This window comes from Stegodyphus dumicola, chromosome 10 (assembly GCF_044657685.1).
Source record: "Stegodyphus dumicola isolate Sdum_Otavi_A_Nest chromosome 10, ASM4465768v1".
Classification (NCBI taxonomy): domain Eukaryota; kingdom Metazoa; phylum Arthropoda; class Arachnida; order Araneae; family Eresidae; genus Stegodyphus; species Stegodyphus dumicola.
The window spans coordinates 139,779,836-139,799,714 of NC_140777.1; the positions used below are offsets into that span (position 1 = coordinate 139,779,836).

At 31.8% G+C, this 19,879-nt stretch overlaps 1 protein-coding gene across 5 annotated transcripts in view; it reads left to right on the forward strand.

Annotated features, from left to right (window-relative positions):
• The first annotated feature begins 1,527 nt into the window (after nucleotides 1-1,527).
• LOC118204729 (ATP-binding cassette sub-family C member 10) overlaps nucleotides 1,528-19,879 on the forward strand; it is a 142,321-nt gene continuing 123,969 nt past the window's right edge. For 2 of the 5 annotated variants that reach the window (XM_085825602.1, XM_085825607.1), the window contains exons 1-2: nucleotides 1,531-3,179; nucleotides 9,132-9,359. In XM_085825602.1, coding sequence (XP_085681728.1) covers nucleotides 1,710-3,179; nucleotides 9,132-9,359 — 1,698 coding nt within the window. In that variant the 5' untranslated portion in view covers nucleotides 1,531-1,709. Of the gene's footprint in view, nucleotides 3,180-9,131; nucleotides 9,360-19,879 lie in introns of all 5 variants that reach the window. The other 3 variants (XM_085825606.1, XM_085825604.1, XM_085825605.1) reach the window with 3 other exon arrangements.

The following is a 19,879-nucleotide window of genomic DNA, read 5'->3' on the forward strand; positions in this document are numbered from 1 at the left end:
TCACTTTCATAATATCTCAACTTCTTTAATTAATGACATTTTCTTCCTAACGCTATTAGAATTTTAATATTTTAATTTTTCACATTATAGATAATTTCTATGACTTTTTATGAATTTTCCAAGTAATGTATTTCTTTGCAGTAAAGACAGGGTTACTGAAATGATAAAAGATTCATAAAAATGTATAGGGCTTTAACGAAAGTTTCTGCGCAAACAGTTCGCGTTAGTGTGTTTAACCATATTTTGTCAAACGATTTTAGGCATTTGAAAGAAAGAAACTTACTTTAGAACACTGTGTTGTGAAATTTATAAAAAATATTGTTATCATTAAGTACGAGATGTCAAAAATGGAGCTTTCACGCTACCAGATTAGAACCGTCATTTACTTCCAGTTCTGTTGCAAAAAGTCAGCTACAGAATGTCACCAAATCATGTGCACAGTTTTAGGTACTATTTTTGTATCATATGACCCTGTGAAGGTTTTGAACCGAAAGTCCAATAACAAGGACTATGACATTCAAAAAATAGAGCGGTTTGGCCAGCCTACTGATGTTTACGAAACTCACCTGCAAGAACTTGTAGTAGAAGATCAGTATGCAACCACTCGAGAGCTTTTCATGTTCAGTAGTCGCGCTATGCATCGCATAAACTTGACTCACAAGTTCAGTCGCTGGGTGCCACATGAGCTGATTCAAGCACATAAGGGCAGCTGTGTTCAGGCCTGCACTAATCTGCTCGAATATTAACGCAAGGCATAATTCTGAAATGGAACGTTACTTAAGATGAAAAGTGGATTTACTTCAATGACACAGGTCTAAAAGGGGGTTGGTCTGCGCCTGGCGAGTCCGTCGGTAGCGTCGCAAAGCGCAATTTGACTAACAAAAAGCTCATGTTTTGTATCTGGTAGGAATGCCGTGGTATTGTGCACAAAGAGTATTTGGAAAATGGTAAAACCCTCAACAGTAAAGTACAGCGAGATTCTTGTTCGTGCTGACGCTGCTATCGAAGAAAAACGTCGAACTAAGTTCCGGCTCAAAAAGGTAATGTTAAATCAAGAAAATGCAAGACCGCATGTGTCTGCATTCATGGACTGGACTTTGTACGGACTCGAATGGTATCTTTTGCTATACTCATCATATTGGCCCAATATCACTCCTTCAGACTTGTACCTTTTGTCACACCTGCAGCTACATACTTTTGCTATTTTCCATTCTGCAGAAGACGTCCGAAATGAGGTTGATCTGTTTCTGAACTCACGAAGTTTCTGGGACGAAGGCTTTGAAAAACTACCAAAACATTGGCAGAAAATCATAGATTTGTATGATAATTACTACTCGCACTAAAGATAATACTTTCATGTTTTCTAACTTTATTAAAAACACATTTTGGTGGAAATCTTTCGTTACAACCAGATATTTCCAATCATGTTAAAATACTGTATAGCATTAGCCGAAAAATTGTTAAGCAAGGAAAACTGAATTTTTTTTTTTATTATTATTATTTATTTATTTTATTACTGACGGCGCTGCCGATCGAACCATTGGACGAGGTATCTGTTTGTATGTATTTTGTCTGTCGTCTGCAACACGCACGATTTTAGTTGGCTTTTGACATAAACTCGTCTGCAATATCTTAAATTTCATGTATATCGGAATAACTACTCAGCATTTATGTTAATATTATGTAGTAAATGAACATATGCGTCGAATATGAATTTCACCTCCTACATTGATCGTATCTGTGGAGAACATTTTTATGTTTGGAATGGTCAGGCTATTGGAAAATGTTTTAAACAGCTATGTTTGATAATTCCTTCATATTTAATTTTGCTTATTTTGAGTTCCTATTATGTAGGTTATCGAAATATCATTCAGTTGCGTCGATCAAAATATGAACTTGTCATTTTATACATCCGAATATTTATTTGCCATTTAATAGCATTGGTATCAGTTTTTCAGTTATCTCTAATATTTTATGATGTTCACATAAGTGTTACGACTTTAGATGTTATACAGCATACAACTGTTATGATTTCTTGGTTTGTCCATGCAATATTTGTTTGGTCACTTACGAGGGGTATAACAGTTCTTATTAGTGGACCTTTATCTGTAATTATATCATCAGTTATTTGTTTTGTTATTTCTCTGTATAATCTGTATTTACAGTATTCAACTTTAAATTCAAACCATGTAAAAAATCTGGAAATCAGTTTCGTTGCATTACAAGTTGTCTATCTTAGTAGTTTACTTTTGCAAAATGATAATCAAACACATACATACCATGGTAGCGTTAACTCCGTTCAGAATGAACAAGAACCTTTAATAAGTTCAGCTTCATCCAGATATTATGGATTTCATGAAGAAATTGACCCACAAGCTTTAGGTACTGCTGAAGAATCAAATAACTTGCTTTCAAAATTATTATTTTTATGGGTGCATCCTTTGATTAATAAAGGTTATAAGGAAAATTTGCAGAATATAGATGATTTATATGATTTACCAGTGACGCTACAGTCAGAATATATCTATGAAAAAGTTACTTCAACTGTAAGAAATCATAATTTAAGGCCAGATTGCGATGGATTTTGTAAAGGTAATTCTTTGCATTTGATTAAACTCCTGCATACTTTCTTTGGTTATGAGTTCTATTCCATTGGTATTTTAAAATTTATATCAGATAGTCTGAGTTTTGGAGGTCCACTTTTGCTTAATGCCTTGGTTTCATTTTTAGAGACAGACAGCAAAACATCTGAAAATGGTTATTATTATGTTTTTGGATTATTTGCCGTAACAGTTTTTTCTGCTTTATTCTCAGTGCAATATAACTATTTAATTAATAGAATAAGTTTAAAAATCAGATCAGCTATTATAATGATTGTGTATCAGAAGTCGCTGCTTCTGAGTAAAGTTACTTTATCCAGTATGAATACAGGAGAAATCTTAAATTTCATCAGTACAGATACTGATCGTATTGTGAACTTTTGTCAGAGTTTTCATCAGTTTTGGAGTTTACCTGTTCAAGTGATTATTGCCTTTGTACTTTTGTATTATCAAGTAAATTTCTGCTTTATTGTTGGAGTTGTTTTTATGTTAATTATTATTCCTATTAATCAATACATAGCTAAGAAAATTGCATGTTATAGTAATTTCATGATGAAAGCCAAAGATAAAAGGATTAAGGTAAATGTATTACTTTTTGATTATTTACTACATAATAGAGTTCTTGATAATTGTATAGTGTTGAGAAAAAAAATATGGTTATATATTTTAAAATTATATTTCAATGATGCATTGAGAGGGGGGAAAGGAAGGGAAAAAATAGGAAAAAGTTTGTTTTTAGATGCCTAATAACTGGAGGAGTAAACATTAACTCTCTTCTGTTAAGATATGTTGGTAGAAAAATTAAAGACTTAATATTGTGATTTTTTTGTGTGGCTATTTGTGGTACTGTCATAACATATTCTGGAAGTTGCTGAATCGTTTTACAGTTTGTCTACAGTAATTAATGGCTATTTATAGTTATATAGTTTATATAAACCATATACAGTACCTGCTACATATTAAAATCATTTCCGCTTAAAAAGCGGAAAGATATATATACTGATATCTATACTGCTTTATATTTTACCTTAAAAATTTTCCTATTACATTAGACATCATTGAACTGATATCTAATGTATTTAAATGTAAATACAGGTAGAGTAGACTTTAAGGTACCCTTGTATTATGGCAAAGTTGTTGTTTGATTTATCGCCAAGTTGTTGTTTCATTTATAGTAGCCTGAGTAGTTGAATGTTATGAAAACCCTATTGTGACGTAATTGGGTGCACGATTCTGGAAAATTTTGAATAATGGGATGTTTTGTAAGCGTTTTTGTGGTGTTTGTTGGTTTGATTCTTTAGACGGTAGAATGGCCAAATGTAGTAAGATTAATTTGAAGTTTCTGTACGATTTGGAGCGAAAGAGGAAAAGATCTTAAATTGACTGGTGTGTAAATGAAGGTTCACTTAGTAGCCACTATAAGTGTTCTGTATGTAGGAAGGATATGTGTCTAGTTGAACGTAAAAACCGTTTAGATGTATTTGAATGGATTTGTAGGAAGAAAGGTTCAGATGGTCACTATGTGAAGCGTTCGATCAGAAGGAGTACCTGGTCTGAAAAAAGTCATTTGAATATGATTGATATTTTGATTTTTACGTGGCTCTGGGTGTACGAAACGAACTCGAAAATCATGGTAAGTGAATATTTGCTTTTGGTAGTGTTTAAATGTATAACATGTTTTTCCTTTTTTATGTTATTTTATTGTTTGGTTTAAAATGAATTTTATTGAGATTATGTATTTTTTGTTTGCCTATATTGTAGAATTTTGTGCTACTTTGACTTTTTAAGTGAAAATATATCGATACGTACATGGACAAAGTAAAGGGAGTGTGCAATGCAAGTTTGTGCAATTCTGGGATTTTTTTAAAGTGAAAATAGGTCGACGTGTACATGGATAAAGTCAAAGGATTGTGCAATGCCATTTTTGTGAAATGTGATTTTTTTTAAGTGAAAATAAGTCGATGTGTACATGGATACCGAGTTCGTGCAATTGTTTGTCTTGTTATTTTGACTAGCGTAGCGGCGATTTTTGGCCCAAAAATCCAAAAATCAACGCTTTGCAAGCCAAAATAGTGAGTCAAAGAATTGCACAAAATCGGTATCCATGTACTGCCAAAAATCGCCAAGTTTTGCAAAGGGGTACTCTAAACTATACTTTTACCGTAAATACTGCTTAGGTAAAATCCTAGTATACGGTGCAGCCTTGCACGATTTTGAAAATTATCGCCAACACCAAAAATGACCCAAGAACGTCTATGTGCATACTATCACTTTATACTATCACTATATACATAGTATAATAACTATATTATTATAAGTAAGGCTGTAAGAACAAACGAAAAAAGACCAATTTAGGTCAAAAATTTGTGCATTGTGCTATGTATAACTACAGTCAAAAGTCGTTAATTTTGACACCCATAAACCGGAATGATCTATAATCCGGACCTCAAAGCTACAAACTTTCTGCGCATTCATCAAGTTGACGCATGCGCGTAAGACCTTTACGGCTGCGAGTATGCATTTGCGTATGCGCATAATACGTTTACGCATGCGCGTTTAATGTATAACGGATGGTATAAGCTAACCTAAAATTATCTAATTCAGTTAATGTCGCAGATTGCATTGTTCCTTAATCTTCGAATTGGATCACACTTATTATTTTTTGCAGACTGTTAGAGCAATTTTAAAGTAAGCTTGAACTTTCGATTATGTCAAATAGAATTTCCGATATATATTTACTAATATGTAAAGGATCTACAAAGCGAACGTATGTTTCGAAGTCCATTAAACAAAAAGTGGAATTGCTGCAAAAAATGGATAAAGGCATAATCCTTTGCTTATCTAACCATTCCGAAATCTGTTTATCAACTTTACGCTGCTCTGCAGCGGGAAGGGGAAACGCCGCGGCGTGCAATGAATAATTTCAGATTTGTTACAATAATTTGTATATTGTAACAAATCTGAAACTTTTTTTTTTCTTTTTTAAAAGTTGTAATTCTATTATAGCTAGGTAAAAATGTAGTTTTATCATTTGGCAGAAGGTATTACTTTTATTTATTTAATGGTAATATCTACCTAAAATTTTAAATTTTCGAATTTTTTTAAATTCCAAGATGCAAAATACTTTGCAATGCATTTCTTAACTTGTAGAAGGTAACAAAAATTTCAGAATCTCAAACTGTAGCAACCATGGGCATAAAATTCTTTAATTTTAACTAGCAATGTTGCCACTTTCCAATATGTTTTGTATATTGTAAGTTCAAATAGTTTTTATAGACGGTTATGATACCTTATACAGTCAAAAGTCGTTAATCCGGACTTGTCGGGACTTCGGCGATTCCGGATTATCGATTTTTACGAATTATAGATCATCAGTTTAAATCTGGTAACATGGCAAGCAGAAATTATAAAACTAAAAATATGAAACCATAGTTTATGAAATAAAGAACAATTATGATCTAAAGCGTATCAAAATTTACAAAAAGAAAAAGCTTAATATTTATTTGTTTACTGCATTAAACATTTCTTGCAATGTAAGTTGTTTAAGTTGCTTCGTTTTATGTGATAATACTTTCTCTTTAATTCTATAAACAGACATAATTTTTTTGTTCAGTTACAAAGTTCCGCTGTTCAAGTCCCGTTAATTGCTGTGCCGAAAATACCGACTAACTTGTCAATTGAAATTTTTTCATTTTCAATAACCTCTGTGTCACTTTCTTCACTATCGGAAGCGAATTATAATGACAAGGAATTTGATTTAAATTATATCAAAGACGGAATACATCGAGATGAAATACTACATTTAGTAAGGAATTATGAGCCAAATAAAATAAAAACATCTGCCCTGAAGATAAGGATAGTGCTGACAGGTCAACTTCCAATTCATTGCGCGCCACGGCGTCCCCCCCCCCCCCCCGCCGCAGAGAGCGTAAAATGGATAAACAGATTTCGGAATTGTTAGAGAAAGGAAGGATATACTTTTATTCATTTTTTGCAGCAATTCCACTTTTTGTTTAATGGACTTCGAAACATACTTTCGCTTTGTAGATCCTTTAGATATTAGTAAATATATATCGTAAATTCTGTTTGACATAATCAAAAGTTCAAGGTTACTTTTATAAAATTGCTCTAACAGTCTGCAAAGAATAATAAGCCGGATCCAATTCGAAGATTAAGGAACAACGCAATCTGCAACATTAACTGAATTAGATAATTTTAGCTTAGCTTATACCATCCGTTATACATTAAACGCGCATGCGTAAACAAATGTATTATGCGCATGCGCACACGCATATTCGCAGCCGTAAAGGTCTTAAGCGCCCGTAAAGTGGCGCATGCGCAGAAAGTTTGTAGCTTTGAGGTCCGGATTATGGGTGTCCGAATTAACGACTTTTGACTGTATTTTAAATTAATTTTAAAAATGTGCATTTTTAGGATTTGCTCGTAATGGAATAAACTGATAAAATTTCTGCAGAAATACAATTGCCACAAAATCCCTAAAGGGGATATTTGTTTTAAATTTGTTCATGAAGTGAGAATTGTAAAATTGGCTAATCTTTGGAATATGGTAACAGGTAGTTTGGCGACATTTTGGTAAGGCGATAAAGGTTACTAGGTAGCTAGATAAAACTATCATGGTAACCAGAAAAAATTAGCCACACAGAGACAAACAAATAACCAAAAAATACACAAACATAGAGGAATAAATAACCAAAAATACATATTTCCTAACATAAAAACATTAAACAACAAATATTTTAACACAAATTAGCACATAGAAATGAATAAATAAATGAAACATCAATTTTTTAACATATCTTTTTTTCATGTGCATACGTTTACACTTCCCACGACCATCTCCTCCATCCTCCAGGTAAGAAATTCAGTTAAATATTTTGTTGTTGCGCCTCATTCATATCTATCAGCAATTAAACCAGCTTTCATGCAAAATTCAAACGTCTTTCGTCCATCATCCAACCCATACAAAAACCTCAAATTCACAATTTCATCATAATCCAACTCGTCAACATTCATCCTTTTAATCACTTCAGACATACTCAAATGATGGTACCCACAGCTATATCATAGCAAGTCCAAAATGCAAGACCATACCACGCATGTGCAACCAAAGACAGCAATTGAAAAGAATGGTAAGAACCAAAAACACGTGTCCATACAAAAAAGTTGCTATTACAAAAAATAGCCCAAATCTACATTTATCACAACACATTTGGCGATATTCGCAGAAATAACCCCTTTTTAATAACAGAAAGAAAAAAAAAAAAAGTCTCAAGGCTAGTTTCACCAACATTATCAACATTAGGGTTACCAAAAAACCTGTTTCGCACAGTGGGCTTCCAGATTTCACGAATAACCAATATCACTTAGCAATTTTTTTCAGACAAAAACCAAGGTGTACCATACAGTAAAGATTAGCCAAAAGAAGTTTCATAAAATTCATTCCCTTCATTATTTAAAAATAAAAAAAAATAAAAAAATAAAATAAAATAAAAAGAATTTAAGCACTTTAACATATACTTTCCATTTCAGTATTTAAAGGTAACCCACCAAAAATTGGTGATTTGGTAAAAAAAAGTTTTCTTCAGCTATCTTTATCGCTTATAGATACAGTTCTGCTCATAAATTGTAATCTAAAGAAGTATAGTATAACAAAGGTTATGATGAAAAAACAACAGTCTATGTCACCGATATGTATATTTTTACAATCAGGATATGCTATGGCCTTCAAAATTTTGGCATTACTTTACGTCTCATAAATAGACAGTCATTATTTGGATGAATACACCCAGTGTTGCCTATTATTGTACATTTCTCTTTTTGCATACAAAACATTAGTTGACAGTTTCGTTGGGTAATTCTTCCAGTTCTCCACAGAACTTCCCTAATGTATTTCTTTTGCCCACCAAAAAACAAACTGAATAGCTGTAGCAAAAAGTTGTCAATAACTAATGCTTTGCGTACGGTTTTTGATACTGCATTTTCCTAGACTGGAATGTTATACCAATATCACTTAGCAATTACTGTACAGTTTTATAGAATACCAATTTCATATTTTTTGTTATTGGGAGAAACACTACTATTTCTAAAGAAATGCAGCTTTGTCAGCTGGTAAATTCCACAATTCAAATGCAGTTCATATGACCCCTCCTTGCCCCCCCCCCCCCAAAAAAAAAACTGAAGGGAATAGATTGTTGAAATAAGGCAAAGGATGTAAATCCACACATACTCAAATAGGTACATGCATATTTAATTAATTGTATGTATATTTAAAAATACATCAAAATCATGACAATTCTACCAAATATTTGAAACCAAGGGTTCAGATAATGAGAAAGTACCAAATTTTATTTAAGTGTGATGTATATGAAATATTACCAAATTTGAAAAAGTTTATTTATTATGGTATTTGTCAATAAAGTACATTTATTATAATATTTATATCATGTTTAACTATGTGATATTATTGAGAAATTGGTATGTGTTATATTTTATACATTTTCTCTTTAATAGTTGATGAATGAAATTCTCTGTGGAATTAGAACCATTAAAATGAACACATGGGAATCACTATTTTATGAAAAACTAAAAGCTGCAAGGCACGAAGAAGTTAAATTTTTAAAAAAACGAAAGTACTTAGATGCTCTTTGTGTGTACTTTTGGGCTACAACTCCTGTAGTGATGTCTTTCTTGACTTTTACTGTATATACTTCTCTCGGTCATACTTTAACTGCATCAAAGGTAATCGATTTTCAAATAAAACTTTTGTGTTTTTTTTAGATGATTATTATTAATTATTTCTATTTTTTAAATGATAATGTTGTACTTTTTCAGTATTGAATCTGGGAATTCTGTATGCGGTAATTATACGGACAATTTTTTTCAGTCTAAAAAAATTTTTTTTGAAGTAAAATAATCTATATAGACGGAGTAAGTTTCAAAATGCCCAATGCCTTAAATGCTATTTGATTTAGCATAGTCTTTATTTGAATATCTAGCTCTTGTAAAATACACAGCTTTTTTTTAGTCCAAAGGGGCAGTTTGCCTAGAAGGACTATTAATTTTGTTTTGGCATTTTGCATTGAGTCACTACAAGCCTTGTTTCACTTTTTAAATTGTTGCCATGAAATAATATCACCCTCTATTATATTCATAGAAAATAAATAGTAAAGAATCTGCATTACTGTATGTATGTTTCTCGCATTGTGATTAAACAACGGTACCTAGAGCCATCCAATTTTGAATGACATGATCTTTTTTCAAGTATGGCCATCTGGAAGCCCAAATTTAAAATTTGAAATTTGGTTTATTATCGATTTCATATTTTGTAAAGCATTTATGAGTTTTTGGTTAAGAACCTCAACAATTTCAAAGGGAGCAATAGCAGCTCTGTAAAAAAAAAAAAAAAAAAAAAAAAAAAAAAAAAAAAAAAATGCAGAACAGAATTTAACAGAAATATTTTGTAAAACTTTAACGAATTTTTTACTAACAAACACGAGGCTTTCAAAGCGAGCAATGACAACGTTGTACAGAAAAAACATTGTTATTTCCAATGTGCAAGACTATGTATCTCAAACTCTAAAGATATGCTCATTTAAAAATTATTTTATGAGATATTGCTGTTGAACTGAATTTTATGGTTTAAGTACGAAGAACATGATATTTAATAAATAAAGGTAACAAACAAAATGTAAAAAAAAAAAAAAAAAAGACCTTTTGGACATAATTTAAAATCTGAAAACTTTCAGATTTTTTTTTTTTTTTTTAAATATATATTTTTTTCCTTTCTAACAAAAACAAAATTTTGATGAAAAAGAAACAATGTGGGCTCAAAAAGAACAGCCAATTTTGCTGCCAGTAAGTTGGTGATGAGATTAATAATAAAAATAAAAGTAAATAAATAAAATAGGAGACAAGGAAACTGATTTTTTGTGGCATTTTTTTTTAACTTAATACTAATGAATGTTTTATGGATGTTCACTTTAGGTATACAAACCTTATTTCAACCTTATAAAATTTCATAATTAACAAATAACGTAACTACAGTCAAAAAAGTCTTTAATCCAGACTCGTCGGGACTTCGGCAATTCCGGATTATCGGTTTTTCCAGATTATAGATCATCACTTTAAATCTGGTAAGATGGCATGCATAAATTATACAATTAAAAATATGAAACCGTAATTTATGAAATAAAGAGCAATTATGATCTAAAGGGTATCAAAATTTACAAAAAAAAGCTTAATATTTATTTGTTTACTTTATTAAACATTTCTTTCATTCTTTCAATGCGCGCATGTGTAAAGCATACATTACGCATATTCGAAATTAGAAAATTGCAACCAGGAAACTATTTGATGTGTATTCAAATACAGTCAAAAGTCGTTAATTCGGACACCCATAATCCGGAATGATCTATAATCCAGACCTCAAAGCTACGAACTTTCTGTGCAGGCGTTGCGTTCACGCATGCGCACAGGCGTTTACGAGTGTGCGTAAGACCTTTACGGCTGTGAATATGTTTGTGCGCATGCGCGTGTGATGTGTAACGGAGGTAAGCTAAAATTATCTAATTCAGTTAATGTTGCAGATTGCGTTGTTCCTTAATCTACGAATTGGATCCAGCTTATTATTTTTTGCAGACTGTTAGAGCAATTTCATAAAAGTAAGCTTGAACTTTCGATTATGTCAAATAGAATTTCCGATATATATTTACTAATATGTAATTTGTATCTACAAAGCGAAAGTATGTTTCGAAATCCGAAATCTGTTTATCAATTTCACGCCGCGGATTGAAAGTTGATCTGTCAGCACTATCCTTATCTTCAGGGCAGATGTTTTTATTTTATTTGGCTTATAATTCCTTACTAAGTGTAGTATTTCATCTCAATGTACTCCGTCTTTGATATGATTTAAATCAAGTTCCTCGTCATTATAATTCGCTTCCGATAGTGAAGAAAGTGACCCAGAGGTTATTGAAAACGAAAACATTTCGATTGACAAATTAGTCGGTATTCTCAACACAGCAATTATAGGACTTGAACAGCGGAACTTTGTAACTAAACAAGAAATTATGTCTGTTTAATAGAATTAAAGAGAAAGTATTATCACATAAAACGAAGCAACTTACATTGAAAGAAATGTTTAATAAAGTAAACAAATAAATATTAAGCTTTTTCTTTTTGTAAATTTTGATACCCTTTAGATCATAATTGTTCTTTATTTCATAAATTACGGTTTCATATTTTTAATTTTGTAATTTCTGCATGCCATCTTACCATATTTAAACTGATGATCTATAATCCGGAATCGCCGAAGTCCCGACGAGTCTGGATTAACGACTTTTGACTGTAGTTTCTGGTGTAATGACGAGCAATTTGATTTAAATCATATCAAAGACGGAGTACATCGAAATGAAATACTACATTTAGTAAGGAATTATAAGCCGAATAAAATAAAAACATCTGCTCTGAAGATAAGGATAGTGCTGACAGATCAACTTCCAGTTCATTGCGCACCGCAACGTCCCCCCCCGAAGAGCAGCGGAAAATTGATAAACAGATTTCGGAATGGTTAGAGAAACAAAGGATATGCCTTTATCCATTTTTTGCAGCAATTCCACTTTTTGTTTGATGGACATCGAAACATGCTTTCGCTTTGTAGATCCTTTGGTAGCTCCAGAATTGGAAATTCTTTTTGACATAATTGAAAGTTCAAGCTTACTTTTATAAAATTGCTCTAACAGTCTACAAAAAATAATAAGCCGGATCCAATTCGAAGATTAAGGAACAATGCAATCTGCAACATTAACTGAAATAGATAATTTTAGCTTAGCTTATACCGTTCGTTATACATTAAACGCACATGCGTAAACTTATTATGTAGGCTACAATTAGTGGTTTCAATACTGGATCAATAACACATTACCGGTATTTTTTTAAAGCTTGTAGCAATATTTAGAATTTTTCAAAAAAAAAAAAAAAAAGAAAAGAAAAGAAAAGAAAAACTCAGTTTTTTTTGGGGGGGGGGACATATTGGTTTTATACGAAAAATGCATAACTATAAAAGTATAAATTTTTTTTATGTACAAATGTACAATAAAGGAACAACTACTACAATCAAATATTACAAGGGCAATAAAATAATAGTTTATAACATTAGGAACAAAAAAAATTAATATAGAAAATAAACCATTACAGTATTACAATACAATAAAGGAGCAAAAGATATAGTACAGTAAGACCCCGCTTAACGCTGTTTCGTTTAGCGCTGTTTCGGTTTAGCGCTCTTTTATTTCAACCCGGGGATTCTCCGAAATTGTGCGCAGCGCTAGGTTTCCAAATAACATATCCGAAACAGTGTAGTTGTGTTTCTTGCTTTGTGGACGCATTTTTATCATTTGAAACATCTGTTGACATTATTGTAAGTTTAAATTTGTATAATACTATAACGATTAATACAGTGACAAATATTATGATCTTTAGTTTTAATCATGGGTGATAATAAAAAACGAAAAGAAAGCAACTAGAAAAAGTATTTCACTGGAAACTCAAATGCAAGTGATTAGAAGATTAGATTCTGGTGAACGTCAATCTCAAATTAGTGCTGCATTGATTTTGGCAACTTCAACAATAAGGACAATTCTTAAGAATAAAGAAAAAATACTGTCATCGGCAACTGCAACTACGTGAAGCTCTGCAACTAGAATTACCCGTTCTAGAAATAACATTATAGAGGAAATGGGAAAACGACTGTCTATATGTATTGACGACGAAATTGAACGCAATATGCCATTAAGCCAATCTATCATAATGCCTTCTTGACAAAAAGGCAGAAAATTGGAAACCCAGAATAGACTGAATGATCTGACTGAGAATTTTATTTGTTTTTAAAAGTATATGCGTTTATATTGTTTTTATTTTTGTAAGAAATAAATGTTCGATTTTATTTTTATTAAAAAAAAAAACATTATTAAATTTAATGCCTAACCATTTTTTATCCATCTTCCCCTAACCCCATTATTTACATGTTAAGATAGCCTCGCTTAGCGGTGTTTCGCATTACGCTCTACTTCAATGGAACGTATCCCCCACGTTAAGCGGGGTCTTACTGTATTATTATTAAGAAGAATAAATATTGAATAAAAATCTTGTTCTGTAATCTATTACATAATATTTATTAATAGAAAATACCAATTTATTAACTACATATTTTTGTAATGTTATCATAAAAAGCATAATGCATCTAATGAACTGTCATCCTGGAATGTATTTTTTGTGCACAAATTATCTGCTGTTAAAAGTGCTCTTTCTACATCCATGCTGGTTGGTGGTACTGTTAATAATTAATGATTTACTTCTTTTAAATATTTACCTTGAAGTCCTTCATCTTCTAACAAGTTTTTATGTTCTTTTGAAGTCATTATTATTCATTATGGATAAATGAAACTGAAAAAATATACATTACAAATGCAAATGTTATGAACAATAAATAAAATGTACTACGAAATGTGTACTTATTTTTTTAAAAAGGAGCTCATCAATTAAAAAAATATTTAAAAACATTTAAAACACTACGCACAATTTCACTATGATCATTGCTGAACTAAGCAGTTCTGATTAAAGGGCTCCTAGGTGATGCTGCTCAATTCTTAGTGAATGCAAAAGCCACTTTTTGAATATTAAGGTAACAGTATCTGAAAGAAGTGATAGCATTATTCAGGAAAAATTATAAGCTTAAAGATTATCATGTAGCAATAGTTACGAGAATCCTTTGAGGCACAGGCAAAGAAATCAAGGTCTAAGAATTCCAATGAAAGCCAGTTGGCAGTGTTAAGTCATGTGATGTGAGGTTAGGTTTCATACACACTTCATACTTGACAACCTTACACAGATAAAGAGAGATCAGAATGGAAGTAAGGTAGCAAATGATTGTAGGTACTGCTGGCATCAATTTAAAAATATGTATTTCAAATACCAGTAGATGCACATAAGTTAAATTAAACCGTTTACTGTAAAAAAGATTTATAATTTATAGCTAGTACTGAAAATACCAGTATTTTGCCTTAGTAAATACCAGTTTTACTGAATTGCAAAATAGCACAAGATACCATTACTTTGTATACCATATTTTATGTAATGGTATTGCAGTCACTAGTTACAATATAAACAGAATAAAAAAAACTCATGAAAATTGTTTCTTGCTATTCCCTGGTGTACTAAAATTTTTATTAAAAATATTTGTCCCATTTTCAAAAAGCCTAAAGCCTTTTGTTAGGCAATCATAAATCATTACTTGCAATTGAATATCAATGCCATGAATGCCAAAGTAACTATGGAGTTAGATTATGCAATTGGTACTCATGTCTTTATATTAAAAAATTAATGAGACAGCCTAATAAAAGTATCTACAGTGAATCAAAAAGGTTGGGGTATCAGTTCTATATTTCTTGTTTTGTTTGGTTGATCAGCAAAATTCAACTAGTTGTAAGGTAAACTGTATTTCTCATGTCTCAAAAGTATGACTGAGGATATTTATTAGGTTTATTAGTTTTTCAGGATTAAAGTGGCCGCAGCAAGTGATTTGGCAAAATTTGATGACATTTGAATTTAATTTGATGAAGACAAGAAAATACTATGATAACCTTCAAAAAATTAACCACAGTCATATAATATAATATATATGTAATAAAAACTTGACAATATATGAGACTTGACAATACTGACAGTGTAGAACGTACAAGACAGAATCCAGGACTTAGAAGAGAAGGGCTCAAAGAGCTTTTTCCCCCGGAAGGAGAAAGTGAGAAGCGATGAAGTAGTCATGATGACATTGAGCACGGAGATGCAATTCACATCTTAGAAATTAGCGTTTTTGAACCAGCGTTTAAAATGAGCTGTGTGTGAAAGATAGCTGTAATTTGGAAGAGACAATTGAATAATACTTACTCAATTTTAAAATAATAGATAAAATGCGCTACTCTTTTAACATTAAGTTTCTTTCTTTTTTATTTGCAGGTTTTTTTATTTAATGCACGTCTATTTATAATCATTTCTTTATTTGATTGCTAACTAAGAGAATTTTTATACTGCTTCTAAGTTAACTATAATAGCAGCTATTTAAGTTTACTCAAAAAATAACTTTATATTTACATAGTTTTAAACATATATGGGTACTTTTCCGTTTCGCCGGAGCAAATCTCGCCAAGCAGACTTTATTGGCGGCAACATACAGTATACACATAAAAAATGTTAACAAATGCTAGTTCTAAGAGTTTTTTATTTTGAAGGCATAATAACGTTTTAATAGATTTTAAAATTTTGTAAAAAGACATTTAAGAATTTACTATGCTTTCATGGTTCATCCTGGTTCGTATCACGTGACCCAAAGTGATCTCATCCCACGTAAACTACGCTACAAAAATCTAATTCTCTCAGTAATTATCTACATCAACTTCAAGTTAAATCTTAGTTTGGAATACAAGTTTAAATGCAAGAATTATTTCAATTCGTACGAATAGCTTACTCAGAAATTATGTAAAACTGCAATGCTTTACTTTGCTAGTGAATTCTCATTAGAATTGATAAATTTAACCCTTGTCTTTGCCTTTTCTATATTTTCGCTTTCAGGTGAGCGGTGTGATTGCATCCTAATTGACTTAATTACCGCGAATGGCCTTAGGCATAAAATTGAACTATCCGGGTAAAAATTCTATGTAATTGCTTGCCAGTATTGAAAGAAATAATCAATCTGATAAGAAAGGGCTGCTACTTGTTTTGAAAATGAGGCGTAAAAAGTTACCAGCGAGGATATTGCGTTTGGCATCAGTTGTACCATTATTGGCTATTTTATCGCCTGCGCCGGCAAAACGGAAAAGTACCCATATTATGACATATATGGCAAAGTTTCTGCTAATCTACGTTTGATTTTTTGCCTAATTGTAAATTTTACATTAGCATATTTCTCTTCCGATTCAATATAATAATAGATATCTTTTAAATAATTCTGTAATTTATACTTACATCTATATTACAATTAAATAAATGTATGTAAGATTGTTACCTGAATTTTGACAAAATAGCTGTAGTCACAGTACCTAAAACAGTTATTTAATTTTTTAAAAGTGTGAGTAAAGGAGACATGTCTTTTTATTCCATTTACTTTGATGTTTTATACTATGTATTATAATTTTATCTAGAAATGGTGCGCTAAATTTTAGTGTAGTCCAAGAATTAGAAAGAATTAGAATGCTAATTCTTGGACTACACTAAAATTTACTAATTAATTCTTGGAGTCCAAGAATTAGAATGCTAATAATCTAGCACAAAATCGAATTAATAATTAGTTACAAAAGATACTATAAGAATAACTTTAGCAAGTACTTAACAAAATTAGTTTGTTAAGTACTTGTTATTCTTGTTGGTACTATTCATAATACCGAAGATATTATCGCTTAACTCATAGAAATCAGATGCTTTTGATTTCCTGTGACGTGGAGTATACCTTTTCCGATAGTTCTTGAAAATAATATTTTCTCTGGAGCGACCTTTTTGTCTCTCATTTCCTTTGACCATTAAATAATTCGGTTTTAGTTTGTGACACAATTTGATTTCTCCTGAATCTCTATTTAAAACCTCTTTAATAATATCAAAATTTAAAACAGTTCCATCTTCTAAAACAAATCCTTTATCTGAAACGTGGTTTCTCAGTAATTTGAGGCAGAGCCCAAAATGAGAACTCTGATTAAAACAAACTGCACATTTTGAAAAGAACCAAGAACTTGGTCCAGTTTAGAGTCATAGCAGAGTTTGCAATCTATATGCATTTCGTCAAAACTGAGAACACATATTTTTTCTACAGAATTCAAATATCCGCCTCTTTCCTTCTTTAGAGTAAGAACTCTTGGACTACACTAAAATTTAGCGCACGATTTCTTTAATATGCTAATACAGTCAAAAGTCGTTAATTCGTATACCCATAATCCGGAATGATCTATAATCCGGACCTCAAAGCTACAACTTTTCTGCGCATTCTTCGCATTGACGCATGCGCAGAAAGACCTTTACGGGCGCATAAGACCTTTACGGCTTCGAATATGCGTGTGCGCATACGCATAATACGTTTACGCATGCGCGTTTAATGTATAACGGACGGTATAAGCTAAGCTAAAATTATCTAATTCAGTTAATGTTACAGATTGCGTTGTTCCTTAATCTTCGAATTGGATCCGGCTTATTATTTTTTGCAGACTGCTAGAGCAATTTTATAAAAGTAACCTTGATTTTTCGATTATGTCAAATAGAATTTCCGATATATATTTACTAATATGTAAAGGATCTACAAAGCGAAAGTGTGTTTCGAAGTCCGTTAAACAAAAAGTGGAATTGCTGCAAAAAATGGATAAAAGCATATACTTCCTTTCTCTAACCATTCCGAAATCTGTTTATCAATTTTACACTGCTCTGCGGCGGGGGGGGGGGAAACGCCGCGGCGCGCAATGATTTGGAAGGTTATCTGTCAGCACTATCCTTATCTTCAGGGCAGATGTTTTTATTTTATTTGGCTCATAATTCCTTACTAAATGTAGTATTTCATCTCGATGTACTCCGTTTTTGATATGATTTAAATCAAATTCCTCGTCATTATAATTCGCTTAAAGTAATAGTGAAGAAAGTGGAAAGTGACACAGAGGTTATTGAAAACGAAAAAAATTCGATTGACTAATTAGTCGGTATTCTCGACACAGCAATTATAGGACTTGAACAGCGGAACTTTGTAACTGAAGAAGAAATTAAGTCTGTTTATAGAATTAAAGAGAAAGTATTATCACATAAAACGAAGCAACTTAAACAACTTACATTGAAAGAAATGTTTAATAAAGTAAACAAATAAATATTAAGCGTTTTCTTTTTGTAAATTTTGATACCCTTTAGATAATAATTGTTCTTTATTTCATAAATTACGGTTTCATATTTTTAATTTTATAATTTCTGTGTGCCATCTTACCAGACTTAAACTGATGATCTATAATCCGGAAAAATCGATAATCCGGAATCGCCGAAGTCCCGACGAGTCCGGATTAACGACTTTTGACTGTACTAGGTAAAGGAATTCCATTTCTTTTCTTTCCAAAAATAATAGCTTTAAGATAGCAGAGCTCTTATGGCAATGAAATGTGAAATATCTTCACTAGTCCACCTGATTTTTTCCTTCTTTTTCAGCAATGCATTAATCTGCGTCTTTATAAAAATAGGCTTTAGACGGTTTTCCAAATTCTCCGATTTGTGCTTCTCCCCCCCCGAAATTTCGCTATTTTAGATTTTAATTTCTGATACAGTCAAAAGTCGTTAATCCGGACTCGTCGGGACTTCGGCGATTCCGGATTATAGATCATCAGTTTAAATATGGTAAGATGGCATGCAGAAATTACAAAATTAAAAATATGAAACCGTAATTTATGAAATAAAGAACAATTATGATCTAATGGGTATCGAAATCTACAAAAAGCTTAATATTTATTTGTTTACTTTATTAAATATTACTTTCAATGTAAGTTGTTTAAGTTGCTTCGTTTCATGTGATAATACTTTTTCTTTAATTCTATTAAACAGACATAATTTCTTGTTTAGTTACAAAGTTCCGCTGTTCAAGTCCTATAATTGCTGTGTCGAGAATACCGACTAATTAGTCAATCGAAATTTTTTCGTTTTCAATAACCTCCGTGTCACGTTCTTCACTATCGGAAGCGAATTATTATGACGAGGAACTTGATTTAAATCATATCAAAAACGAAGTACATCGAGATGAAATACTACATTTAGTAAAGAATTATGAGCCAAATAAAAGAAAAACATCTGCCCTGAAGATGAGGATAGTGCTGACAGATGAACTTCCAATTCATTGCGCGCCGCGGCGTTTCCCCCCCCCCACCCGGCCGCAGAGCAGCGTGAAATTGATAAACAGATTTCGGATTTCGAAACATTCTTTCGCTTTGTAGATCCTTTACATATTAGTAAATATATATCGGAAATTCTATTTGACATAATCGAAAGTTCAAGCTTAGTTTTATAAAATTGCTCTAACAGTCTTCAAAAAACAATAAGGCGGATCCAATTCGAAGATTATGGAACAACGGAATCTGCAACATTAACTGAATTAGATAATTTTAGCTTAGCTTATACCGTCCGTTATACATTAAACGCGCATGCGTAAACGTATTATGCGCATGCGCACACGAATATTCGCAGCCGTAAAGGTCTTACGC